Source organism: Peromyscus eremicus, chromosome 14 (assembly GCF_949786415.1).
Source record: "Peromyscus eremicus chromosome 14, PerEre_H2_v1, whole genome shotgun sequence".
NCBI lineage: Eukaryota > Metazoa > Chordata > Mammalia > Rodentia > Cricetidae > Peromyscus > Peromyscus eremicus.
The window spans coordinates 56930306-56958266 of NC_081430.1; the positions used below are offsets into that span (position 1 = coordinate 56930306).

A 27961-nucleotide genomic window follows, 5' to 3' on the forward strand; every position below is an offset into this window, starting at 1 on the left:
CTCATTTTGTTACTGGTGTCTAATTTCCGAGTCTCGTAATGAAGTGTAATTTGGAGGAGCTTTGCAAAGGCAGGCACAGCCTCGGCATCGTTTGATATGTTCGGCAAACTTGGTTTAGTTGTTCCTTCTCATCAGTTGTCTTTAGATCCCCTTCAAGTTCTTTGTGACTTGACAGCAGCTTTCAGCCCGATGAAGACAGGGCTCTTAAACATCGCTAGGAATTCAGAAGAGCTTTATAATATTGTCACTTAATAAGAAAATGCATCCATTGGCAGGGCATGGGATTTATAGCTTCAAATGGATTTCAGCTTGGAGTTTTAGCCCTCTGTGTTCCTACCCTTCCCGGGGCTATGAGTAAGGTTTTTTAATTAAGTCAAATTGAATTGAATGAGCTTTTATTGAACACCCACTCTTTGCCAGACACCAGCTCTTTAACCCTTGCACTGCCCCGTGGCTGTGGGGAGCTAAGCTGGGTGAGGGCCTGAAGGGTTACCCCCATATCCACTGCCTTCCAGTTGGCCAGTCCGGAGGGTGGGATTGGAAGTGGGTCTGACTCGAGCCCATTCTTCTGAAGCTGGTTTTCATCACAGTTGACTAAGAAGGCTTCGGTCGGTGGCTGTGCATCTTGCGTAGCCTTTTTTAGTCTTTTCAGACACCCATAAAGTTCCTTATGTTTCCCTGTCTTGCTTCTGAGAAAAGGAAGGCTCAGAAAGGTGTAGTATGAGGCTCAGGCTCACACAGCTGGTGATAGGCAGAGTTGAAATTTGAGTTCAGAATAGTCAGTCTTCCAAATTGTGGTTCCTTCTAGAACCTCTCTCAGGGCCTGTGCTTTTTCTGGCTCATGACCAGATTACCTTCCTGTGAAACAACCTGGAAGTGTGGTGTGGAACAGTGGGCCAGAGCCAGGTTTGTTCCTTGGGCACTTTATGACTGTCCTAGGCAAGTGGCATTTCTCCTGTTGACCTTTACTGTACTTGTTGGTGAGTGAATGGCACTATACCATTGTAGATGGCTGCTGGTTACTGGCAACATATGTGAGGCGTGGATGTCATGCCTTGATCCAGGCAGGCACTCAGAACATGGAGGGCTCTGTCTGGGCATCCGTGGCTGGCCAGGTCTGTCCACTGATCCCAACTCAGCCCTGTGCATCATATGGCTGACTGCCAAAAGGGATGGGTGATGGCATTTTGTGAAGGGCAGCCTGGCACAGTATACTCCACTGCTAGTAGTCATTCAAGAGATCTTACTGTTTAAGGAGGGAGATAAAACTGCCAACAGTTGAGGGAAGCTGTCAGAATAAAGGTTCGCCTGCCTCATGAAAGTGAACTCGCAAACCTAATGACTGCTGGGCTGTGGAAGCAGTGTGTCATCTGGGTTTCTCACTAGCAACAGAACTCTCTGGAAGGACAGTTGGCATCTCCCAATTGCTGTGTGGGGGTGGACACTTTTTATGTGACAGCAAAGCAAGGAAGCTAACAGTGATCTCCGAGGAGTTATGCTTAGCTTAACCCTTTGAATTGCTGCAGTGTTAGCATCAACTCTGGGAATAGTTGTGGATTCCTCATGCTGTTCATGTTCTCTCTGAAAATACAAATGACTCAAATATTTGAGGACTTGGTAAAGCATCTGTACTAATTGGAAAGAGCCAGAGTGTTCTCAGTTGCCGAGGGGAAGGTGAGAAGTTTGCCCCAGGGCTCTAATCCACATGTCAAGGAAAGGGTACTCCTTATGAAGAGACACATGTGGAAAGCTGTCCCGTGAAAGGCCCTGAAGCTGCATGCTCATGTCAAGCTGTTCATTGATAGAGTGTTTAATTGAGGCAGGTTTTCTGATTTCAGTGTTTGAAGTAGCTAGGGGGTAGAAGGTGGTGTGTCGTCCCCCCCCCACACACACACACACACACTCCGTTTCCCTCTGTATGTTGAGGGCAGTTTGTCTTAGGCAGTGTTCTCCTGGTGCCTTTGTTCCTGCCAGAGCGAGCTCTCAAGGATCCCTTGATTGCAAATACCTCCTCCTCCAACGTAGACAGGCAGCTGCTCAGAGCCCTTTGGCTGCGGGCAGCAGGGTGGCGCTAGACACCTGGCTTTGAGTCCCCAAGAGGCTTGCCTCTCCAGGCTGTTCTGAGCTCCTTTTTTTGCGTTGGCTGTAGAATGGGGCCCCATAATGGGACTGGGGGTGGGAGCAGGGAGAGGCTGATGAGCCTGCTGCAGAGGAGGAGTCCTGTGAGGACTTGTGCTGAGCTCCAAGGGAGAGGGGCACCACTGCAAAGACAGGAGCCTGGGTGCCCCTGTCGGGAGCCTGGGTGCCCCTGCAGCCTCACTTAGCACCCTTCCCAAGCAGTCATCACATCTTTGGATGGACTTAGAGCCTTGTCCCTAGTTTTTATTCCCTTCTCGTATTTAGGAATGGTCAGAGCAGCAATCCGCAGGTCAGGCTTATTTGGGAGATCCGTAATACTTCTGATTATTTATGAACGGACAGGCCAGGGGGAGGGAACCAACTCGATTAATTCATCAGTGAGGCAGCTGGAGGGATGTGTGACAAACAGACCAGGCTGTCATTTGGCCAGAGATTGTCTGTGCTGGGATTGTTCCCCCAGGATAACCATGATGACAAACGTAATTGACATTTTTTATTAACCCTGAAATGATTAAAGATGCTGTTGCTGAATTTGTGTCAAAGTACTGGGTCCCTGGCATTTCGAGAGGACTCGGTGTGGGGCCAATAAACAGCCTGTGTTTACTTCCTGTACATCTCTTTAATCAGCCAAGGCAGACAGAGCCCTGCCTGATTTGATCTTGAAACCAGGCCAGAGACAAGATTCTGCTTTCCGGCTTGTTTTCCAGAACATTCTGGCATCACCATCACGGACACATAGGAGGCACTCTGTTCAATGACCCATTCAGTCATCACTTAGTTAACAGAGTTCCTGCAGTGCCACATTCTAAGGTATGGGGTTGGGGTCTGTAATGGCAGAGTGGGGGCGCAGGAAGATTTGGATGGGAGTGGTCACATGCTCTTAATTGAGGGCAGGATAGGCCTGTCAGACTGCGTAGACAGGGACCAGTGCAGGAGGCAAGTGTAAAGAATCATTTTTGGTTAATGTATAAAAGAATGGATTTCATTATATTTTATACATGTATATGATTATACGAGCTCATATCTGATCCCTCATTTACCTAATTTTGTTTCCTTCTCTCTGGGTCCTTTCCCCACAAAGGTCCCCTTCTACTTTTCTCACCCCTCACACACATTTCAAGTGTTCTTTTAATCCCAGCACTCGGGAGGCAGAAACAGGTGGATCTCTGTATTTTCCAAACCAGCCTGATCTATATAGGAGGTTCCAGGCCAGCCAGGACTATATAGTGAGACTTTGTCTCAAAAAAAAGCCAAACACCAAAACCAAAAACCAAAACAAACAAAAAAAACAAAAACAAAAACAGAAACCAACCCAACCCAAACCAAACGATTCGAAAGTAGTTTCCACCTAAGAGCAGACATGCAGCATCCGTCTCCTTGCTGACCAAGCTCACTTGTTTCCATTCTCCCTCCCTTCAGGTCCCCCTCCCCCACAGGGCCTCTTCCTACTTTCTTATTTTAACCTAGATTTTATATATGAGAAAACAAGCAAGATCTGTCTTTCTGATTTTGGCCAATTTTACCTAATGTGATGAATCCCCAGTTCTGTCCATTTTCCTATAAGTGACCAAATTTCATTTCCCTTTTGAGACAGGGTCTCACTATGTAGCCCTGGCTGTTCTGGAACTCGCAGTGTTGACCAGGCTGGCCTCATCAGAGATCTGCCTGCCTCTGCCTCCCGAGTGCTGGGATAAAGGAGAGCACTAGTACACCTGGCCATTTCATTCTTCTTTACAGATGTGTAAAACTCCATTGTGTGTGCATATGCACACACACACACACACACACACACCTTTTTAAAAGTTTTTGTTTGTATGTGTGTAATGTATGTAAGTGTGTGCATATGTGCAGACTTGTGCATGCTGTTGTGCATTTGCTCGGGGGTCAGAGGACAACCTTGGGTATCAGTCTTTGTCTTCCACTTTATCTGAGTCAGGGTCTCTTGTTCTCAACTGTACACCAGTCTAGTTGGCACACAAACTCCTGGGGTTCTTCTGAATTGGCGTCCTATCTCACCATAGGAGAGCTGGGCTTACAGGAACTTGCTACTGTATATGGTCCTGGGATCTAAACTCAGGACCCCCTGCTGTGTACAGGCACTTTAACAGCCGTTTTCTTTATCCATTCGTCTATTGATGGCTGGTGTGAGCAGTTCTGCCATGAACATGGGTATGCAGGTATCTCTGTGGTATTCTGATGTAGACTCCTTTGGGGATAGACCCAGGTGTGGTTAGCTGGGTGATACCAAAGTTCTAGTCTTCGGTTTTTGAGTAACCTTCATACTGATTTTATAGAAAATGTACCAGTTCATACCCTCACCAGCAGTGAGTAATCCCCCACATCTTTGCCAGCATTTGTCTGTTTGCTTGATTTTAGCCATTGTTACCTAGGGAATCACAGAGCTGTTTTAATTAGCATTTTCCTCATGGATAAGGATGCTGAGCAGTTTTTAAAATGTTTTTACCAGTTTCTTTTTCAGCATATTTGTTGTTGGTGTATAGAAAACCACTGATACTGTGTATTGATTTTTATCCTACTACTCTGCTGAAGTCTATCAGATCTAAGAATTCCCGGTGGCATCTTCAGGGTCATTTTAAGTATAGGATAATGTCTGCAAACTGAGACCCTTTGACTTCTTCCTTTCTGGTTTGTATTCATTTTCTTTCTTTCTTTCTCATGCCTTCTTGCTTGTGCTAAGACTGTAAGCACTATAGTGAATGGGAACGGTCACATGGACACTCTTGTCTTATTCCCAATTTTGAGAGCAAATTCAGCTTTTCTCCATTTAGTATACTGTTGGCTTTAGGTTTGTGGTATATAATTCCTGTTCTGTTGAGGTCTGTTTCTCAGTTTCCTTGTTTATTGCTAAGAAAGTTTCTCTTTCAGGGCAGAGTGAAGGTCCCTGCTGAAGAGGCAGAACTGCCACTCTGGGGTTCCCTGCTGCCTGTTCAGGGGGCAGGAAGAAATTCCTTTGTTGTGCAGCCTGAGGTCTCCTTTGACAACTCAGGAGCCTTGAGTCTGCACGCTCCCTGCCAGGTGACAGTGGGCTCCTCACACTGCCTCTAGATGGACCCACGAGTCAAATACTTCATTCACTCAGCCACTAAGCCAGGATTCAGTAAGCATTTACTGTGAATGCCTGACAGTCTAATAGGTACTGGGTAGGTGACTGTGAGCCAGAGGCTGGGGCTTCCAGGCTGGCAGAGGGAAATTGCCACATTTTGCAGTGTGAATCAGAACTCCTTCAGTATTTCAAGAGTGCGTTTATGTCCCCATAACTTCATGTGCAACCTGTATAGACTGACCTATCTCTGCTGCCCTAACAGCATGGTCTTGAAGTTAGATCCATCCCTTCCTTCAACCTGTTGCTCAGCGCCTTTCCCGTTAGCTTAATTTCTTTTGCTTCTTAATCCCATGGCTGGCAGGATGGATGTTGCTGGGGCAGTAATTAGATAAAAGTGCAGTTTGTAAAGCAGCCGCTTTTCTGTGTACTAAACACACTGCCAGCCTTTTCAGGGAAACTTCCAAACTGTTCTTGGAACTTTGAGATAGAGCAGGGAAAACAAAAGTCCCATTTAATAATGTTTCATCCTTCGGGTTCTGTGGCTAATAGAAACATAAACGGAGGCTGTGTCTGAATACCATTTCTTTATGTGATTCAGAGAATCAGGACACAGCAATTATACTGTGGATGGGATTTATGAAAACATTAATGCTTGACAAGAAGAAAACATCCCAGAAACTTATTTAATTTGGAGTTGCAGGCCTGGGTGCTGGCTCCTAATTCAGGCCTCCTGCGCTGTGTACCAGGGCACAGGCATGCCCCCTGCAGCCTGTCTCCTTGAGTCCTGGTCCCACAAAGGTGGGGGACTTGGAGGCTGGGTGTGCTCAGTGCAGTATCTTCTTGCCTGGGGCAGGGTGCCCCGAGCTGGGTTTGAATCCTGTCCAGCCAGTCTCTCTCCCCAGCTGCATGTAACAGCCTCATTAGGTTTGTAGCATGTGGCAGCTGCGTGATCTGCTGGATGAGGGACACACATTTAAAAAAATTTACGTGCCACATGCGTTCCCCCCCTTTTTTTATTTCTCTTTCCCCTGAACTGACATAAAAAGGAGAGTCGCAAGAAGCAGATGTCAGAATGACTGCTGTGCTTTGCCTCGTCAACTGGAAAAGCCACCGATTGAATTACTCCCGACGCCATTCCTGTTTATGGCAGATGCGCCGAGGGGAGGGGCCACACGTTCCCCCGCTTTCCTGAGAGCTGAAGCCTTAATTCAAAAACAAATTGAGTCCTTCAGCTGTCGCTAGGTTGTTCCTTCGATGTTTGGGGATAAACATCATTGCTCGCACCTCATCTCTTTGCTTTCTCCCTCTCCCTAAAGCTTCTTCCCTTTATTTATTTATTTTCCCTCTGCCCAGAACTCCACATTCCTCTGACAAAAGCATGCATTATTTAGAGCCTGTCGCCTCTTGAAGTTCTTTAATTACAGAATTAAACCAAAGTAATGACAGTTTAATTTGTTCTCTCATTAATTGGGAGTGCTGCAGGCTGATGTGAAGCTAGGGCCTTTGGAAGGCATGAGGAATATCTGCTTACTGAATGGCGCATGAGTAATAATGGGGCAAAGCTCTCTGTGCACGCTCATCCTCCTGGCCACCTCTAGCAGTGAAGTTACCTGCTTCCCAGGAACTGAGGCTCCCGGGGTGAACCTCCAGAACAAAAGCCTGGGCCTACCTGGTCCATGGCTGTCTTGGCCCTCTGGGTACCACAAAGGTGTTGTCCCCAGGAAGACAGCACCCTGCCTCCACCCCTAGCTGGGGTTGCCTGTCAGGCCCATCATAGTATGTATGTCTTGATAAATTTTGAACACATGGAAAGAGAGCCTCAGGGCTCTGGCTGGTGGCAGTACGGATCCTTTGAAAGTGGTGGTTCCCTTCTGGTCAGCTTGAGGGTGTGCCTATGATGAGCTCATCAGGAGAACTGCCCCCAGAGAAGGGCAGGACAAATACCTTTTAAGCATGTGGTAAAAAGCACTTGGTGCCCATCCCAGGTGAGGCCTGAGTAGAGTATCCACCTTTCTTGCACATGCCTGTAGGTCTGCCACATCTAGCTTAAACTGGCCTTCTGTTGAGGCTTTGGTATTGGGTCTTTGGGTCTAAACCAAGGACATACGTACACTCCCTCATGCTGGTGGCCCCACTTTAAAGGAAGCAAGAGACACCTCATCTCCCCCTCCCTGCCATGCTTTTTGGCCCATAGCCCTGTGTATACCAACACAGATTTTGGCAGCAGGCAGGGAAGGCTGGGAAAGAGCCAAGAGCTAATTATGGCTTCTGTGGTGCTTTTGCCGTTGTCGTCGCTGCCTTAATGTGCTCAAGTGCCCCCACGGCCCTGGGAACAGAACACCCTGTCTGCCTGCAGGAATGGAAGTTCAGAGGCATGGCCATTTCCCCAGGCCTCGTAGGGCAAGGGGTCAGAGCAGACTGTCAGATGCAGGCTCCTGTGTCCTCTCTGCTGTCCTGTGTCACCCAGGGCCCTCTGGCACTGTTCATGTCTTCTAGCCATCTCCAAGTTCTGCCCTACAAGTTCCCCTAGAGACTTTGAAGTCTATTATCAGTGTGTTTCCCTGCAGCAAAGGCTGACGCATTCAGGATTAGAGGATTCGGTTACACTTTATTACTGTTTGCCATTAAAAGTCATGCAAATAAGCACAGAATAAAGCAACTTAGACTGTTTTGAATGCCAGATTTGCATGTTTACTGCAAGAAAAATGATATGGAACTCCTTCAAGGTGCTAATAACATTTTGCCTTAGAGACTCAGCTTTGTTCTTTTGTCTGTAATGTGTGCCACAGTGGCTTCACAAGAAGGTGAAATTACACACACACACACACACACACACACATATGCACGCACGCGTGCGCACACACACACACGCACACACACACACACACACACACACACACACAGTATTAAACCTGGAATCTTAAGCATACCAAGCAATATATCCCCAGACTTATTTATTTATTTATTTAAAAAATACCTTTAATTTTGAGGCAAACTGAAGGCTTAACTGAGTATTAGCACTTTGGCAGAATTGCCTTCTACTGTGAATGGGAGCAGCTGGGGTTCATAACCCCATGGTCCTGACTCAGCATTGCCCCTCTGTGATGACGTAAGGCGGGCCTGGGTGAGACCAAGGGAAGGGAAAGGGTTCTAAGTTGGTCATCCAGGTAAATGATAAGGAGGCTCTAAGAACAATCAAAGCCTTCTGTTAGTTGTTAAAGTCTTGCATCCTGCCTTCCTCCTTATTGGGTGGGATGGGGTAGCTAGCTGTCAGGCCACCAGAATCTGGAGAAGCCAGTGGGCACTGTGAGCCATTGCTCCTGGGCTTCTGAGGGCATTTGGAAGTGACAGCTGCAGCCAGTGCGCTGTCAGTGCTGGGGACCAGAATCTACTGATGAGTGAGTTCCTACCACTGGTAAGAAACACAGTGCTGCTGATGACTTATTTCAAAACAGCAGCCTAAAAACTACCCAGCAGCAGTGGTTTTTAACAGGTTCTTTTCCTGTTGTAAAAAATCTGGGGGGCAACAAGGAGATGGCGAAGCTGGTGAAGGTGCTTGCTACCAAGAATGATGGCCTGAGTTCAGTCCTTAGAACCCACATGATGGAAGGCGAGAACTGATTCCGGCAAGCTGTCTTTTGACCTCCACACAATGTGCTGTGACATGTCCATATGTGTACACATACATACATGCAAACAAATAAACAAATCTAGAAGTCATGTACCACACCTGAAAGCTTTGGTTAAGAGTAAATGATGGACAACACGACCTCCACAGTTGTGCAGGGGTTGCTCACACCACTTTGCAAGGGCTGCTCCGCCTTCACATGTGAGATCTTGTTGCAGTGGCATAGCTCAGGGGCTCCTACCCGTTACACTCCAGCCATGCTGCTTCTGTCAGTTGCAGGTTGCAAAACCACAGAAATCCACGAGCATAGGTGCCTTAGACATGTCACCCGTCCCATGACCAAGCCTTGTCCTTTAGATCACTGGCTCAACTTTTTATGGGAAGAATAAATCTGTGTTCACTGAAGCCACATAAGCATACAGATGTATTCTACACTTTCACATCGTGGTAACACCAGCTGATGTGTGTGTAGAACTCTTTGTGAGGGTCCAATACATGTTTATCCCGAAGGAATCCCAGGCCTGGGCATGAGTTTTGTGCTGCCTCGTGTTGGGTGAGCTAGAAGCCATTCAGCTAGTTCCCAACTATCCCTGTAGACTTGGAGATTGTTTCTCAGGAACAGATGGATGAGGGACCTGTAACCCTATGTAGCCAGGGAGTCTTTGAAGATTGTTTCTAGGCAGGTAGCATACACCCGTGGAGGAGGTGTATGGTCATGGTGTGTGGACAGGTCAAGTGTGTGGACTGCAGTGCATGGGTGGTGGCATGTGGGTCACCACATGTATGTGTGAGGTAGGGGTCCCAGGCAGGAAGGAGCTGCTTTTCAAGTCTCATCAGCTTTCACGCCTCTCTCTCTCTCTCTCTCTCTCTCTCTCTCTCTCTCTCTCTCTCTCTCTCTCTCTCTCTCTCGTTGCTACTAGGTAGCTGCAGACATCCTGTTGCCGTTCATGAGGGTCCAGGCTGTGGGTAGCCCCAGGCTAGAGCCTCAGCCTGCTACACCCAGGCTTGAGCACTCTGAATTGAAGCAGTGGCTGGGTGGCTCTGAGCGGGTGGGGAAGGCAGCAGAAGCGGGCCTTGCAGAGGATGTTTCTGCAGCCTAATGATTTTCAGAAACCATTTGTGAGATTGAGGTAATGTATTTCACAGACTCAAGCAATTTACTCCTTCCCACCATGCCAAATCAGGCCATTACATCCTCTTGCTGTGTGCATGTAGCTGTTGGCACCAGGGGAAAATGGTCAAGTTCAAGGCTCCCGCCATAGCTGTGCTCTCCGATTCCGGAATTGATGAGGAACAACACCTTTGAAAATGGGGTTTTATGAACACTGGAAGCCGTTAAGCAGTGGAAGCAGGATGACAATTTTATATTCAGTGGGATCCCCAGAAAGAACAGCGGGCACAGAAGCATGCCGGGTTGAAACTGCTAGCAGGATCGAACTCTTGCCTATGTTTGAATGTGAGGGTTAGACCCAGGGTCACCCTCTGTCTCCTTTCTATGCTTTCTCAGTTGCCCAGCTGTGGACACAGTGGAGGCCTCCCAGGTGAGAAGCATGAGTACTCTGTCCACATGCCCCAGCCTCCTCCTAGCTCACTATACAACTTGGACAAATGCCTTCCACTGAGAGTCTGTGCCCCTTCATCTATAAAGTGGCCCAGTCACAGCCATCTCAGAGGGTGAGAGGGATCACATGGACTCCATTAGCTGGGTAAGTGCCCGGCAGTGTGGCTTATGGGAGTCTAAACCACAGTTTATGAGGTGCAGTGAGGGTCCTCATAACAATGCATGCATTTCTTCTTAATCCGAAGATGTTACAGGTGACACATTGGAGGTGATGTGAGAAGCAGAGTGTAGAGCAGGCTAACTGCACACTCTTACCTCAGCCTGGGGGAGAGGAGGGGAGCACATAGCCATGAAAGCCTTAGGTGCCATGGAAACATCGGTTGGGTCTTCACCTGGCCTGGGGAGATTAGGAGGGCTTTCTGGAGGAAGAAGTGTCTCACCTGAAGTGAGGAAGGGGTTGGGATCAATCAGGCAGAGCAGGAGAGATGTACTTCAAGTGAGGGGCAGGAGGGTACAAGAACATGTCTGGAGAAGGTGGCCTGGTGTAGAAGTTGGTCATGGGAGGCAGGGCTTGGCGGGGATGGAGACTCTATGTCAGGACACCTGACAGGGACTCTTGGCATGTGATGAGAACCTCTTAAGAGTTTTCAGCAGGGAGGAGAGATGGAATGGGTTCAGCTCAAGACTGCTTTGCTTGCTGCGGGCCATAGACTGGGATGAAGGTGCACGTCAAAACATTGTTGCATTCCACAAATTTTAATTGCAGGAAAATTTTTCCTACTTTAACCTTTTTGTTCAATATGTTATCTTCCTCTATAGACCAGGCCGGCTTTGAACTCCGTTCTCAGCTCCCTGCTGCTAGGATTACAAATGTGCACCTCCATGCCCAGCTCCTTCTCACCCATCCTTAAATCTATATAATTCTGGTATTAAACACATTCTTAATTGTGTACAGCCAACACCGTCTCCTGAACTCTTTCCATCTCTGGGCGGGGGAGTGGATGACACCTATTCCATGAGGCTCTGGTAAGGACCTAGTTAATTCTGGTGAAGTCAGTCCTTAAAGGCCATTCTAAGCATTCCTGCTCAAAACATCGATGTCACTGGGAGGTGGTAAGCAAGACAGTTTTTTTTTTTCCCTCTCAGAAGAAGGCTCAAGATGCAGAGCTTTAGGAAAGGGGACTCCCAATACTACTGTGTCCCCCCACTGTCACCTGCTGGGGACCCTGCAGGCCACTCTCAAGCAGGTGTCCCTGGTGATCTCCCCACACCCCACCTCCCACTCTGGAGTGTTCTGTTTGTCTCTCTCCTTTGCCCTTTACATCTTCTGTTGACATTTAAAACTCTGTCCTTTGTTGTGATGTTGTTGAATAGAGAGAGTAAGTGCTTGGAATTCTCTGTGTAATGGATGCTCCAATACTTACAGATTCTAGTCAAGTTTCTCCTCAGCCCATACTCTGGGAGACCTTTCATCTTGTAGCATCCAGGACATTTTAGGAAGTGGGTAGGAGGCTGGTGTAAGAAGACACTGATCTTGTTCTTGCTGTGTGAGCAAATGCGAGACCCTTGTCACCCAGGTAGCGGCTGGGGTACTCTGCCCTTAGGAACTCACAATAGATTGCCCAAGTAAGTTAGAAGTGCCCTGCAGTCTTCCCGTGCTGTAGGAGAGTAGAAAGAGTATGTGCCTCAGTGTTCTCATTTGTACAGTGGAGGAGATGGGACCTACTGCAATCTAGTCCCACTCTTGTGCCTGCAGTGGATAACCATTTGTGCATTCCCATGAGCCTTCTTGCTATCTGTGATGTAATGATGCACCCCAGAAAATAATACCTCTATTCAGCAACTGTCCTAAATATGTTTTTAGGGTGTGGAGAAGATGTAATTTCCTTAAGTAATGAGATGCTGGAGTATGTGTGGAGCAGGTGGGAGGGCCAGTGAACTAGGTAAAGTGCTGACTGAGTGCCAGCACTCTCCAGAGTAAAACACGGGCTTAGAACTGGAACTTAGGCCTGGCTTGGCCAGTGAAGCAGGGTACCTGCTGGACTGTCCTCTCATCGCTGGTAACTGTCAACAGTGTGTAGTCATGATGTCCCCGAAAGTACCACAGGGACACAAAAGCAGGCAGGAAGTAGATGGAAGATGGCACTGGTTTTCTGCGTTGGTGTGCTCTCACCTGTGGGTAGGCCCAGTGCCGAAAAGTTGGGTAGAAGAACTGCAATGTGGCTGACTTGGTGGAGGGCAGGGTTAGGGACAGCCACAACAACCGCGAAGCGGGGATGGAAATTCCAAAACAGTTGTGTTCCCATGATGGCCCAGGTATTGAAATTAGCCGACAAGTATTTTCAAGTAGCCATCATAGATATGCGCAGGGGCATAAAGGAAACCACCTCCAATAAATAAATATAGGAACTCTTAGCAGAGAAATCAAACCTATGAGTAAGAAATACCAGCACGGAACAATAGTGTCTAAAGTCAGGATGGCACCCCTGGGCCATGCAGTAGAGTGGAGACGACAGGAAGATGGGCATTGGAACCTGTGCAGACTAAAAACCAAGGGGGAAATGGAGGAGAGAAAGAGCAGGTGCCCAGGGACCTCTGGACAGTGCTGTAAGATCGATTATGTGAGCAGTGGAAGCTTCAGATGATGAGGAAGAAAAAAACATACTTCGAGTATGAAGTGTCAGGATATTTCTCAAGTCTGTTAATAGAAAAGAAAAAGAATTCAGTGCAAATCCCAAACAGGACAGGCACAAGTAGAACCTCACCAGGGTACATCACACTCAGGTTTCTGCAGGTTAAAGTGCAAATCTTGATCTCAATCACAGAAAAATGACTCTCACCCAAGGAGAGTTGTGGTAGAAATCCTCTGACCCCAGAAACAATGGTCTCCAAAGACTGGATAGTGCCTCCACAGTGCCGATTGAACCCCCAAACTGCCCAGCTGTGGTGTCCAGAGGCTGGGATAGTGCCTGCAGAGTGCTGATTGAACCCCCAAACTGCTCTGTGGTGTCCAGAGACTGGGATAGTGCCTGCAGAGTGCCTGTTAAACTCCCCAAACTGCCTAGCTGTGGTATCCAGAGACTGGATAGTGCCTGCAGAGTGCTGATTGAACTTCCAAATTGCCTAGCTGTAGTTCAGTGTCCTTCGTGAATGAAGGTGAGATTAATGTGTTTTGGGTAAATGAAGACTCTGAGAATTCACTGCTTTCAGTGTTAGAAGCTCTTTAGGGTGCAGGTGGGTGACAGTAGGCAGGATGCAGCAAGGACTGGAGGACACAAGAGCGGGAATGTTCGTGTGGTTGTCTGAAAGATAATTTCACCTTAAATTAAAAACACACATAACTGTTGAAGGCAGACAGTGCTGCATTATGTGGTTTATGGCACATATCAATACAATACATGATGCTCCAGGGTGAACGGTGGGCTTAGTGGGAGCGAGTTAAAGTTCTGCACTGTGTATGGGAACGGTGCAATCTTATTTGCAAGAAGGTGACAAGACATTAAGGATGTATATTATAATCCCCAGAGCAACTACTAAAGAGATAATGTAAAGAGATAGCTGAAAGGCCAGGAGCTAAGTAAAATGGAATTACAAAATATTCAGTTATTTTTAAAAAGGCACTAGAGGAGAAAGATAAGAATAAAAAGAGTGGTAAAAAGAAAACAAATAGCAAATAGAAATCTGATTCCATCAACAACTACATTAAATGAAGTAAATGAGACAATGAAAAGAGATTGCTAGAATGGATTAAAAAGTTAGACCAGATATGGCTCAGTGGTTAAGAGCACCAGCTGCACTTGTAGAGGACCTAGGTTCGATTCCCAGCACACACATGGCAGCTCACACCCGTCCGTAACTCTGGCTCTAAGGGATTTACCATCCTCTTCTGGCCTCTGTGTTACACAAACATTCATGTAAGCAAAGCACCCATACATGTTTTAAAAAAATCTTCTAAAACGTGCATTAGGAAGAAGAGCAAACTGTGCTGTTGAGAAATGGTATAACTTTGGCAGGAGAGGGAGAACCAGGGTAAGGGTAAACAGACTAAAGAAAGAAACAGTTTCCAGACAGTGAACATGAAGAGGAGAGGAAGGCTGACCAGGAAGAGACTGTCACTGGAGGAAAGCCAGGTGTTGCAGGGTGGTAAAAGGGTAGATTTCCCAGGAAGGGTAGCATCATCAGGCATGTGTGTGCATCAGACAGCAGGATGTCCGGGTATTTGAGAGCAGTTTTCACAGAAGGAGAGTCAGAACAGATCCACAATCACCACTGGAGAGCTAACAGCCTTTCCCAAGCAATTGGTTGTAGGAACTAGACAAGCCTGCAAAAGTAGGCCAGAGTGACCTCGTGGGCTCTGACACCGACTACTCTACAGGAGTGCAGGGTACACGCGCTTCCCAGTTTTACTCCTACTTTCTTGAGGTCGGCATAAATCAAAGGAGTTCTGATCACAGTGGGGTTAGGTCCGGAAGGAGCAATGACTCACCAAGCAAAAGGGACAGCTGAACAATGGGAGTTGTTTCCAAGTATCTCAAAACTTTTTAGAAATTGTGCGCGCATGTGCTTGCGCACATGTGTGTATGCATGCATATGCTCACTCACATTATGGTGCACATGTAGGGGGATCAGAGGGCAACTTGAAGGAGTCAGTTCTTTCCTCCCACCATGTGAGTTCTGGGAGTCAAACTTTAATCAAACAGGCTTGGCAGCAAGCACCTTTACCTGCTGAGCCATCTTGTTGGCCCAATTTCTAAGTTTCTTATGGAGATCGGTGCTCCTGGTTGATGAGGAATGGAGACCAGGTTTCTAGCCCAGTATTCAACAAAGTGTACAGTGCAGTGGTTTTCAGGAACATGGGCAGTGCAGGCAAACAAGACAAATGCCCAGTTGTCTCTATTATTGCCTTGGGGACTTTCTAGGTTAGCAAAAGTGGAGAAACCCTGGTCCTGTGATGTCCCCAAGTGGCTGAGGTGGGTTGGGAGTCAACTTCTTGGTGGCATCTGGGGGAGTGGTGGACTAGAGAACTGTACTGGCGTGGATCCTGCTGTCTCCAAGAATTTAACTATGTTCCAGAACAATCTTAAAGATATTTATAGGAAGACAGAAACTCATTCTGCCCAGCACCAAGGAAGGAGTACAAGGCACTCAGAGTAGGGAAACAAGAGGGAAGCTCTACAGAGGTCCAGATGCAGAAGTGCTGCAGAGGAATAGCACACAGCGAACCATGGTAACATACTCCGCTGTTCCAGAAGAGGAGCTATGGGCATGCTAGACAAGAGACACATGGATGACAACACCCAGGACCAGCAAGGTGGCTTAGTGGGTTAGTGCTTGTCACCAAGCTTGACAACCTGGGACCCACATGGTAGCCAACTCCTACAAGTGGCCCTCTGACTGCCACATGTGCCCTGGTTAACAATGAATAAAACAGTGTAAATAAACTTGAACTTCTAGAGATGGAAACCGTTTTCAACAAAAACCACATTGCAGGAGATTACTGGAATTATAGCCGGAACCGTTTACAGACTTGAGGACCGCAACGGCCTACCAGAGTAACATGCAGCATCATTGAGCCCTGGGACAACCTGTCTCCTAATACGCATGAAATGAATGTTCTCAGAGAAAAAATGTTTAAAAATAAGGGCCAAATGTAGAGAATGAGACAGGGTCTCATGTGTAGCCCAGGTTGGCCTTGAACTGGAGATCCTCCTGCCTGAACTTCCCAAGTACTGGGGTTGCAGGTGTGCATCACCACACATGGCTGGAAAAATCTTTTTATTAAAAAAAAAAAGTTTATTTGCAGCACTCAGAAGGCAGAGGCAGTCAGACCTCTGAGTTTAAGGCCAGCTTGGTACGTAGCAGGTTCAGGAACAGCCCTTATCGCCACCCTACAAAAAAATTGTGTGTGTGTGTGTGTGTGTGTGTGTGTGTGTGTGTGTATACACGCATGTACTACACATGTAGAGGTCAGAGGATAATCTCAGGTGTTGGATCTCACCTACTCTCTTGTTTGAGACAGTTGAAACAGGGTCTTTTGTTCACTGTTGTGTGTGGCTGCCTAGCTACTGGGCCGGGAACACTGGGATTGCACATACTGCTGCACCCAGCTTTACATTAGTTTTTGGGATTCAGACTTAGGTCCTCATGCATCCTTGACTTAGAAATCTTAAAAGGAGAAAAAGACACAATGTGTACAGAGGAACAAAGGCTAGTAACAGAAGAAATTCAATTATAAAGCAGAGAAGAGAAACCCAAGCACTGCGAGTGAGAATTTGATACTCTCAACACAAAGACACAACTCACAGACTAGAGCGTTGGCTCAACACTGAAGAGCACTGGCTATTCTTGCAGGACATCTAAGTTCGGTTCCCAGTGCCCACATGGCGGCTCACAGCCATGTAACTCCAGTTCCAGGGGGATCTGATGCTCTCTCTGGCCTCAGGCACCGGATATACATGCGGTGCACAGGCATATGTGCAGGCAAACCCTCATCCACGTAACAGAAGTAAGTGAATAAATATAGAAAAATATGAAAACACGAATTAAAAAACATAAAAGCAAACACAACTCTCACCTCGGTGGGAATAAGATTTACTGTTTATTACTGAGACAAAGATGAGCATGTCCGTGGCATGGGAACACAGATGCAGGCTGCCCCAAATTCATGTTCCCACGTGACCGGGTTTTTATAGTAACAAGGCAAAGAAAGTTATAAGTCAGGACACTTTTCAAATGCATTGGTGGAATGTCATGTGGGGGGGTTAAGCCAAGGGGAGTCTCTGTTCTAGGCCTCGGATGGTTTCTTAATCTTTGGGTTAGCAAAAGATAGTGGTAGGTTAATACATTCCAAAAGATTTCACCCATTACTCACAAGGATGTTAGGTTGCACACAAAAGCAGGAAAGGTAGCCCGAGATAAATTGTGATTAGGCGCTGGGTCTTTAACACTCCAACCTCTCCACAGATACCGAAGTTCTTATCAGTGGACCAGCCTTGCAGAGGACGCATTGGAAGGTGAGGACATTTCAGGAACCTTTGCTCACAATCCCCAGAGAAAGGTCTTGAAAAGACAAAGGCGCAATACTTTCTCAGACACTTAAAGGCTGAAATGATGCATCGCCAGCAAGTCTGCATTACAGGAAACTTTCATTAGGAAAGGAGTTTGTGAGGCAGAGGGAAACTGATGCCGGGTGGGATTCTCCATCTGTTCCAGGGATGGTGAGTGTCCAGTGTACATTGGAGGCAATGTAAACACTCTGTTCTTATTTAAAAATTACTTTCAATGACAAGTGTCCATTGGAAGTAAAATTGTAATGCAGAATGCAATAATGTGTAGAGATGTAACATACATGATGAAAGATAGGGAAATAGGTTGCATTGTTTTCTTGTTCTTATAAGGCAAGTGGTGTTGTGACTTGAGAGTAGGTCAGGATAAATTAAAGATGTGTGCTGTAAACCTTAAAGTGACTAATAATAAGACAAACAGAGAAAGATTTATGGTTATGGGTCCCAACAATGGGAAGTATAATGAAATAACAAAAGATTGAAAAGAGGCACAGAGAATGAGGAAAAAACAATAGTTTGGGTAAACAAAACAAATTTAAACCTTATCAAAAGCAGGTGGAAAGGTCTAAACACTCCATTTAAAAGACAAGGCTTGTTTGGTTGGATAGAAAGGCAGCACACAATTATACAGTGCCTTCAGGAAACCCACCTGAAATATAAAAACAGAAAAAGGTTAAGTTGAAAGTATGGAGGAAGATAAGCAATACTAACAGTAATAAAAGAAAGCTTGTGTGGCTATATAAATATCAGGCAAAGCAGATTTCAGAGCAGAAATATTACAGGGATAAAGAGAGTCATCTTATAATAACAGGAGGGATCAGTTCATCACAGCACATCCCCCAAGGTGCATAACACCAGACACATAGATATTTATATACACACAGAATAAGAGCGCCCTAAAACACATGAAGCAGAGCTGCCTGGATGGGATGTATGAACATAAAACCCACCAATGGCTCGAAAACTTCCAGCACTTTCTCAATAATCAGTAGATCACATAGACAGAAAACTAGTTTAGATGTGGAGGATTGGGACAGCCCTGCCACCAGCTGGCCTGATTGACATCCATGCCACTGTCTGCATCACAGCAACAGAGTGCACATTCCTTTCAAGCACACGTGGAATATCCACCAAGATAACCATGGTGTGGCTGTGAAACTGATTAATCGGGAAATTCAGAGATATCAAAATCATTCACAGTTGACTTCCTGGGATAGAATTAGACGAAAAGCATCAATAATGAAGACCACTGGAAAATTCCCTAATATTTGGAAACTGGACACATTTCCTATGGCTGAAGGTCAGTTTGGGGCGAGAGTGCCAAACGTTCCAGAAGCCCCTGTCGTAGGAAGTGTTCTGAGGGAGTGTGCAGACAAGCATGCTGATGCAGCAGGTTTGAAGCACCAAGTGCCTAGGTCGTTAGGGGAAAGTTTTCAGTGACCTCAGCTTCCACTTAACACCGGGAAAGGCCCAGCAACTGAGGCCAAATCAATAAAGGAGGGCAGAGCAGAAGGGCCCCAAGTGGAGGTAGAGGAACCACAGAGAAGACCAGCTAGTGAGAAACTGCCCTTTTCATCTCTTGACAAAATTTTAGAAGTCTATGTAGTGTGTGTGTTACATGTATGACACACGTGGGAGTGTGTGTGTCACAGTGCACACGTGGAGGCCAGAGGACAGTTTTCAGTGTGTGTGTGTGTGTGTGTGTGTGTGTGTGTGTGTGTGTATGTCACGGTGCACATGTGGAAGCCAGAGGACAGTTTCCAGTGTGTGTGTGTGTGTGTGTGTGTGTGTGTGTGTGTGTGTGTGTGTCACGGTGCACATGTGGAGGCCAGAGGCCAGTTTTCAGGAGTCGTTTCTCCTTCCACCATGGGTTCTGGGGATCAAACTCAGGTTATCAGGCTTGCACGACAAAGCACTTCTGCCTGCTGAGCTATCTTTCTGGCCCCATTTTCTTTTCTTTTTCTTTTCTCTGCAGCCCAGGCTGACCCTGAACTCGCAGTGACGCTGTCTTTCGGTCTCCTCTGAGTGTGGAATTACAGGAGCAGCCACCACACCCAGCTCAGGAGGTGGTTCTCTGAGATGAATGAATGTTATAAACTGTTAACTAGAATCAAGAATATAGAGAAAAGACACAAATTACCAATGTGAGAGATGATTAGAGTATGCTAATTATAGATGCTACGGAGGATATTAAAAGGATATAGAGGTAATGCATGATCAGCGTGTGCTAATGAATGCCACAACTTGGGTGACACGAACAATCCCCCAGAAGACCCTAATAATAAAAGCTTACCCAAGAAGAAACATATCTCATATCTATGGAAATAATTGAATTTTTAGTTCAAACTGTTCCCACAAGGAAAACTCTAGGCCCTAATGGCTTCACTAATGAGTTCTAACAAACATCTAAGGAAGACGAGTATCCATTTGCTGTGGGTTGAATTACACGTACCCCTGTCACCCTCAATTTTTCTTTCAAAGTCCTAGCCCCTAGTATTTCACAACATAACCATATTTGGAGATTGAATCTGTACAGAGGTAATTGTTGCAAAATGAGGGCGTAGGATGGGCTCTAGTGCCATGTGACTAGTGGCCATAGAAGGGAGATCAGGAGGCAGGCATATATGGAGGAAGACTGGCATGCAGACATGGAGGCCGGGCTTAGGCATAAGAGAAAGGAGCTAGCCCACCCTCAGAGGGGCCCAGCTCCTGCTGGTACCTTCATTTCAGAACTCTAGCCTCCGGTACCATATCAGTGTCTGTTGTCCAAACCACTCAGTTTGGGAATGATGTTACAGTGGCTACACTAACTATCCTGGAATGTCAAAGAGGACGGATACCTCCCCTGACTAGTTCTCCTGACACCAAGGCAAGAAAAAGACATAATAGAAGTGAGCATCCATCCAATATCTCTGATGAACTGGCAATTTTTTTTTTTGACAGAAACTTTAGCAAATCCATCTAACTATCCACTTGAAGTATCATGACTAAACAGGGTTAGTCCCAGGAATGGGAGCTTAGCAGTGCAGTGCTTGATGGTGGAACCATAATATTAGTGGTTAACTATAAAGAGGAAGCCATAAGACCGTTTAAGTAGATGGATTTTGGCAATACCTAACATTCATTTCTGATTATATGTGTAAAAAATAAAACAAAAAAAACTTTTCAGGGCCAGTACAGTGACTCAGCATAGATGAAAACACTTGCCAAGCAAGCCTGATACTGAGTTTGATTCCCAGAATTAATGGTGGAAGGAGAGAATCAACTCCCCAAGATTGTCCTCTGAACTCTCATGGCATATGTGCTTCTGTACTCACACTTGCAGATCTCTGTCTCTGTCTCTGTCTCTGTCTCTCTCTCTCTCTCTCTCTCACACACACACACACACACACACACACACGTACAACAGTTTTTTGTTTTTTTTTTAAACAATGTTGAGTAAATAGAAGGGAGCCTCTCTCAACTGATAATGGCTTTCCATAAAAACATCTCTGGCAACATACTCCATTCTGTAAAAGACTGACTGGAGAAGCTGGTGAGGCAGGAGGACCTCCCGAGGCTGGATCACACAGTAAGAACAGCCACCCCCAGAAATGTGACATCATGGCCTCCAGGTGTGGAGATATGGGCAACTCTCAGTTGATTTTTTTTTTTCTGGTCTTTGACAAATACATTTTGGTGGAACATGCTTATTTCTCATGTAACCCAAGAAACAACCATCCCATAGTGGTCTCTACAGGGCTTTCCTTTTTTTTCACTTTCGTAAAGTATGAATGTTTTGTAAGGAGGCTGCATATATAGGGCCTGTGAGATGGCTCAGTAGGTAAAGGTGCTTGCCCACCAACCCAACCACTTGAGTTCCCTGGAACTCCGTGGTGGAACGAGAGAATCGAACTGTCAGAGTTGTCCTCTGCCTCCACACGTTTGCTGTGGCATGCATGTGTCCCCTCCCAATGATGATGATAAGTTAAATACAATGAAAACAAAACCCAAACCGAAGGGCAATCAAGAGCATGGCCTGAGACTAAAGCGACGTGCTGGATGGTCTTTGAAGACCCAGAAAAGCTGCTGTGGAAGCGGCAGCACCCGAGGTGCAGATACCCAATCTACTGCGTTTTACTCGTCATGTTCTTGTCAAATCTGTGGCTTTAGCTGGACACACAGACCGTGTTAATAATTGTAGTTAATATACAGAGCCATCTCAGAACATTCGACAGTAGACTGAGCTCCTTAATCCTGTGAAGGCAGTTTGGGATCTCTAATTACTTGGTTGAAAAAAGGCAGACACTCCCGGGCTGCAGCAGTGTTTGGGAATTAATCTTTAAAGCCTGACAGTGAACATTCAATTCAATTAGGGAGAGCAATTGGGGAAGATTCCTCTCACCTTCACCCTTGGTAGCAAGGCGGGACTGACTGGTCCTCATCGATTCTGGGCTGCCGTCAGCAGTGTGCGCCAGCAGACAGGTGTGCAACTTCACCTTGGGGGAGGGGCTGTCCCACCTTTACGGGCTCTGTGTCTCCTTAGACCCAGGACCGTGCAGGACACCCCTGCCCGCGAATCCTAGCGCACTGTGTGGCGCTTTTGGCCCAGGCATCTTGGAGTCTAAGCTTTCTTCGGCCTTCTTCCTTCTATGTCTCCCATGCTCCCTGTTCCCTGTCTGCTCCGTGTGCCTCCCTGCCTCCTGCCTTTTCTCTCTCTCATCTCTTCTACCCTCTCCTTTTTCTTCTCCCTCCTCACTAACTCAACATCTTACTGCACATCACAAAAGGTTTTAGGTGAGTGTGTTCTATGCAAAAGTATGGGGCAGGGACTTCCCCAGTCTTCCCTTCTTGTGGCCTGCTTCCTTCACTCAGTGCTCAGCTCTGGCCTTGCTTTTCCTGGAGCTGGCCATTCTGCTTGCTGCTCAGGCCCCAGACCTAAGGTGGGTCTCCTTTCTCTGGCCTCTCTACTGGCTTTACTCCAAGGAGTTCCTATTGCTTCTGACTCCCATATGGATCTCGTCCCCACTGTTGCTGCCTCTGTCCTGAATTCCCGCATAAGCCCCCTCATCTTCTTCCTTCAGGGCAGCTAAAGGGGTCCTGTAGGCTGGAGCCAGCTACCTCCTTCCCCTAGGAGACCCCGGATGTTCTACTGCCGATAGAGACACTCACCACACCCCTTCTTTCCACACCCTGTTCACCTCTCTGGCCAGACTGGTCTTCATGCTGTTGTATACTCAGGCAGAACTCTTTTCTCACCCTTCAGGCCTTAAAGTGGTCTAACATGGCCACTTCCTTAGCCCCTTCTTGACTCTAGAACCCCCTTTCTTGCTGACCTTGGAGCATCAGTCTTAGTGTCTGATACTCTCCATTCTGCTAGTTCGTGTAGGGCCCGTCTTCCTGACTGCAAGGCCAACTCCTGGAAGGCAAGAGTTTTGACTTTGGTTGTTTCCTGTGAGCAGTGCCTAGCTAGCTAGTAAGCACTTAGGAGTGTTTGTTGAATGAGTAAGTGGAAGAGCTCTGCAGAGGAAAACATTTGGACACCATTGTTTCAGAGCCGCCTTCTTCCTCCTCCCCATCTGCTCCTCCCACGTGCCACTCACCCTCTCAAAGGAAACACTGAGCAGCGTTCACAGCTCCTGGCAGCCCTAGGAGTGACAACCATCTTGAGCTTGTTTTGGGGGTCTTATTGCAAATGTGTGAGTAAACAAGATTTTGTGTGTGTGTGTGTGTGTGTGTCTTTAAAAAAACACAGTGATATATAACAGACCTTACCACTGTAGCCAGGTTTAGGGATATGGTTCATACTGTTGGACGGGCTTGGCTTCGTCCACCTCCAGGACGCCTCTTACTTCACCCACACTCCACTCCCCCAGCTCCTGACAGCAGCCTTTCTGTTTCCTGCCTGTGATTCTGACTACTTGGGAGCAACATGAGGGAAACTGTACAGAATTCATCCTTTTGGGGCCGGCCTGTCCCACTGAACAGTGCGGTCATGGCTCCTCCAGGTCATGGCCGCTGCCAGGACGCACCGTCTAAGAGCACGCCACTGAGTGGGTGGACTGCATTTTGTTTACCCTCTCACCTGTCTGGACAAGTAGGCAACTTCCACCCTCTATCCATATAAATAGGCAAAACTTTGAGACCCCAGTGCCAGATGTTTGGGTTTATTCTCGGAAGTGGAATTGCTAGGTTTCATGGTAACCCTACAGGTGTCTGGGAATCACCAAGCTGCTGTCCATCATGACTACACTATCTTACCTTCCTGCCAGCAGTATAGGGGGTTCTAATTTCTCTGCATCCATGCCAACACTTGTTGTTTTCATTTTTTGTTGTTTTATACCAGCCTGCCTAATTAGTATGATGTTGTAGTTCATGTGTCTTAGAAAATGACACCACACTTTGTAAATGCAGCCTGTCCTATGTACACGGTGTTGGCCTCTTACTGTCTAACTGTGTGAGCCCTGCAGAGCTCACTTGCTCACTTAATTTTTCTATTAACATCGTACTTGTACATAATTCTGAGGAAGCAGCACGTTCTGCGCTCTGCTGCCCCGCTGCCAATCCTCACTGCACTTACCAGCCTTCTGGCTGCTTCTCCTGTTAGTTCTGTTTTATTCTTTTTAATTTGAGACCTAGCTATTGACCCCTGGCGTGGAAGGAAAGAGCAGAGGGGGCCCTCCCCACATTCTGTGGGACCTTCTCATGACCTCTTGTTTGTGTATGCTTAGACATTTACAAACTCCCAGGAAACCTTTCAGAACTCCAGATTGGCTGCATTTGGAGAGCCTTCAGGACTTGGCAGGTAGAGTTAGCTCATCTTTAATGGAAGTTGCCCTAGGAGCAGGTTTGTGGAAGTGCGTGGGTGTGCTTGTTTGGGCTTTTCTAGAACTTACTCAGGAAAACCTGGTGCTGCTGATACTCAGGGAATCTTGCTGTTTCAGAACCTCAATCCTTGCAAGCCCTCCCATCCCTGCAAGCCCCGCCCCCACCCTGCAAGCCCCGCCCATCCCCACAAGCCCCGCCCAGCACGTCCAGCAGCCCTCCTGTTGCCCCTGCCTCAGAGCTGCCTCCTGCTCCAGCCTCACTCCTATCTGGGATGATGCTTTTACTTCCAGTTTGTGGAGTGAGAGACTGAGGCCCAGTGAGGTGGAGTCACTAGAGCCATCACATGACCAGCAAGATGCAATGTCAAGGGGAGGTGTTTACAGTGTGTCCCCTTCACCCTGTAGTGACAGGGAAGAGAACCAGCCCCTAACACCTCTGTGAGCTAGCCTGCCAGCTGTGGTACTGTAGCTCTCCTGCCTGGGCTTGTAAGCCACTTGTAGGAGTCAGTTGTGTACTGGACATTCTCCTGGGAGCCTCATTCCCTGATGGGAAGCCAGGATGAAGGTTAGGGGGAAGGACCCCTCTCCGAAGAAGATGTGCTCTGTGACTGGCCTCTGTCTGGATCTCAGTCTTCAAGAGATCCCTTGACTGTGGTCTGGCCATGTGCTCTGTCCGCTCCAGGGCAAGTAGCAGGCTTCAGGAGACTGGGGCAGGACTGTGACATGTCTGTGGCCAGCAGGTAGGAGAAGGTGTGAAGGTTGAGTGGAGCTAGGAACTGCTGTTTCTTAGCCCCAGAAAAAGGAAGTCTACACATTTTTGTGAGGAAAGGAAAAGCAACTCCAGCTGTTGTTTTGATGTGAATAATAGGAACCCAGTTCCCCAGGGAGCCCCCTGCTGACCTGGAGCTCAGGCCCTCATCACAGTGTCTGGTGCTGCCTCTCTGTTTCCCTTGCAGGTGTGGAATGCCGTGGACTCGGGGCACTGCCTGCAGACCTACTCTGTGCACAGTGAGGCGGTACGGGCTGCACGATGGTCTCCCTGTGGCCGGCGCATCCTCAGTGGTGGCTTCGACTTTGCCCTGCACCTAACAGACCTCGAAACAGGTGTGTCCTGATGTCTCACTGCCCCAGGTCGGCCCTGTCACTGGGAAAACCTCTCCGGAGGGTCCTGATCGCAAACCACCTACCGTCATGGTGTGGTGGGGGTCTCAGAGCAGACTCATTTCCCTGACCAGTGTACAGATCACTTACCAATGGCACTGCAGCTGTCTGCAAAGCACTGGACCCAGTCCTCTGCCAGTCAGCAAAGGACAGCCATGGTTGTCTCAGCCCCAAGCTGCAGGGCTGGATAAAGAGGCAGCTTTTTAATCAACTTCTGCTATGTAATTGGAACCAAAATATCACGGTGTCCTTTGACAGGCATCAGTTTAAATTCCTGTCAGTCCATGGGGTGGAACTAAATTCCATAGGGAAGTCTTCAGGGGGGCTCTTCCCAGTATTTATATTGGGAGGCACCTGGGCAAGGGGGTTTCATGTAGGAAGATCTTCTATCAGGTAGGGAAGGAGGAAGGAGCCAGCAAAAGGAGCTTTCCCAGGCAGGCTCTATGCAGCATCCCTAGGTTGGACCACTCAGCGACAGCAAGGGAGACTGGGGCCTATTGAATATGGAGTCTAACCTATACTGCCCAACTGAGCCCTCGCTTCCTGGCCACCTCCCAGAACTCTCATTCTGGCTGTTAGCAGCGATGGGTCCCGATGCCTGACAAGTTAGGGACTCGTGGCAGTCGGTGACTGATGATGAGTCTGAGACAGCAGTGGGTCATGGTCCTGTTTGTTCCAGCTAGGAGGACCTGGAACTGCAGCTAGCATCATGTGACATGTGGCTCAGTGCGGGTGGTGGGTGGGAGAGGAGATGCTGTCCCTTCAGGTGTGGTGGATCATGGAGGGTGGCATGCTGGCAGGGCTCCAAGGGGCTCTTGTATGCAGGGTAGGTATCGAGAGGCATGGCTCCACTTCTAAGTGTTACTGTCTGGTAGAGAACGATGGAAGGCACTTCATCCTCCTCTGCTAGAGATGATGTCTGCATGGGGCTCATCTACTGAAGGATTGCCACTTATTTTCCACCTACTGTGTACAGGGTCTGTGCTGGGGTGTGCTAGATATCTTTTGTTCCCAAAGAGGACAGCGTTGATGGGTTTGGATCTCAGCCTCCAGGAAGGCCTCTGGACCCCAGATGAGGCCTCTCCTATGAGGATAGCTGGCATTTCTGTCTGTATCCTGGCAAGCATGTGTCCCTGAGGATGGGCCCATCCTGGTGGTCTCTTTGTCCATTGCTTGGATGGGGCTGGCTCACATCTGCATAATTGGAGAGCTGAGGCTGGCCCCTGCTGTATCCTCCTAGCCTGAGTAATAAAGCTCCCAAGGGCTGCTGGGGTAGGGGGACCATATGTTTGCATACCCCTCCCTGGCCCTGTGTCTTAGCACTTGTGCGCCCTGTGGCCTCTGTCCAGCTCTAACTAGTTTTGTCCTTTCTCTTCCCCAAGTCTGATCTTCCATTTTCTTTCTCTGCTTCTCCCGCCCATGGTGATTTGGCTTTTTCATTTCAATCTAATTAGAGCGCCCTGCCAGGAGAAGGCCGAGCAGGGCGTTCTCTCTGCAGGGCTTTGGGAATTAGTCACTCGGTGCCCATTGTCATTAATGGGAATTTGGCGCCAAGGCCATTTATCCTGGTGTCCTCAATCAATACAGTTAAAAATCTGTGGATTCTAAAATGTCAATACCCGGCCTGAAATATGGAGGGCCAGTACCATTTTATCTCGTTAATTTATAGTTCTGACGGGCTGTTGGCTTACGGAACAGCCATGAATCAACACTTAATCAAATCTGCTCACAGATTAATTATTTTTGGCGCTCTTGTTTCCGTCTACAATCTCCCTAACAAACGTCTCTGCTACATTAGGCACAGGCGGCCTCAGGGAACACTGGCAGACGCCACCCAGGCCCTGAGTGTCGCTGGCTTTGTGCGTGACCTGTCCTGCAAACCAATTAGCTGGTTGTCTCCTTAGAAACCTTCCCCCCCCCCCCCCCCAGCTTGCTCAGCTCTGAGGGCCCCTTTTGCAGACTGCAGCCCCTTAGAGTTGCACATCCCTTTTGTGGTGGGTGGCAGCTTCTCCTGGCAAGGGAGTAACATGTGCCCTCTATTTGGGGTATGGGGTAGGTGTGTAGACTCCACAGTCCAGCCCTCTGCAGAACTCTAGGCTGTTATGGCCAGGGACATCTGCCCTTCTCTCTGGGATGCTCACTGTCCTGATTACCTCCTCTTGTCTCAGTACCACGGTGTCTTTTGTTGGGGTCATGGTGGGTGGGAGGGATTGGCCAGCTGGACTGCACCCTACACGAGTATTCCTTTTCTAAGAATTGTCTTCAGCCCCATCATGACTAGGGCTGATGCCACAGAGAAAGAAAGTGGTCTGCTGTCCAAGTCCTTGCTGTAGCCCTGGTGTCCCACATGCTACTAGGCCTGTATTGTGCTGATGAAGGTAAATGGAGTAGGCCCTTTGCTTGGGCATCATGCTTAGTCCTTCACTGGTCTGTGAGAACTCCATCTGTATCCCCATTTCTTTGATGCAGAAACTGAGGCTTTGAGTGTTTGGTGACTTTCTTGAGGTCACCCGACCAGTGGTGATGACTGGACATAGC

At 47.7% G+C, this 27961-nt stretch overlaps 1 protein-coding gene across 3 annotated transcripts in view; it reads left to right on the forward strand.

Moving 5' to 3' along the window:
• Wdr25 (WD repeat domain 25) overlaps window positions 1–27961 on the forward strand; it is a 133408-nt gene that overhangs the window by 58220 nt on the left and 47227 nt on the right. For all 3 annotated transcript variants that reach the window (XM_059279904.1, XM_059279902.1, XM_059279903.1), the window contains exon 3: window positions 25219–25366. In XM_059279904.1, the coding sequence (XP_059135887.1) occupies window positions 25219–25366 (148 nt within the window). The remainder of the gene's footprint in view (window positions 1–25218; window positions 25367–27961) is intronic.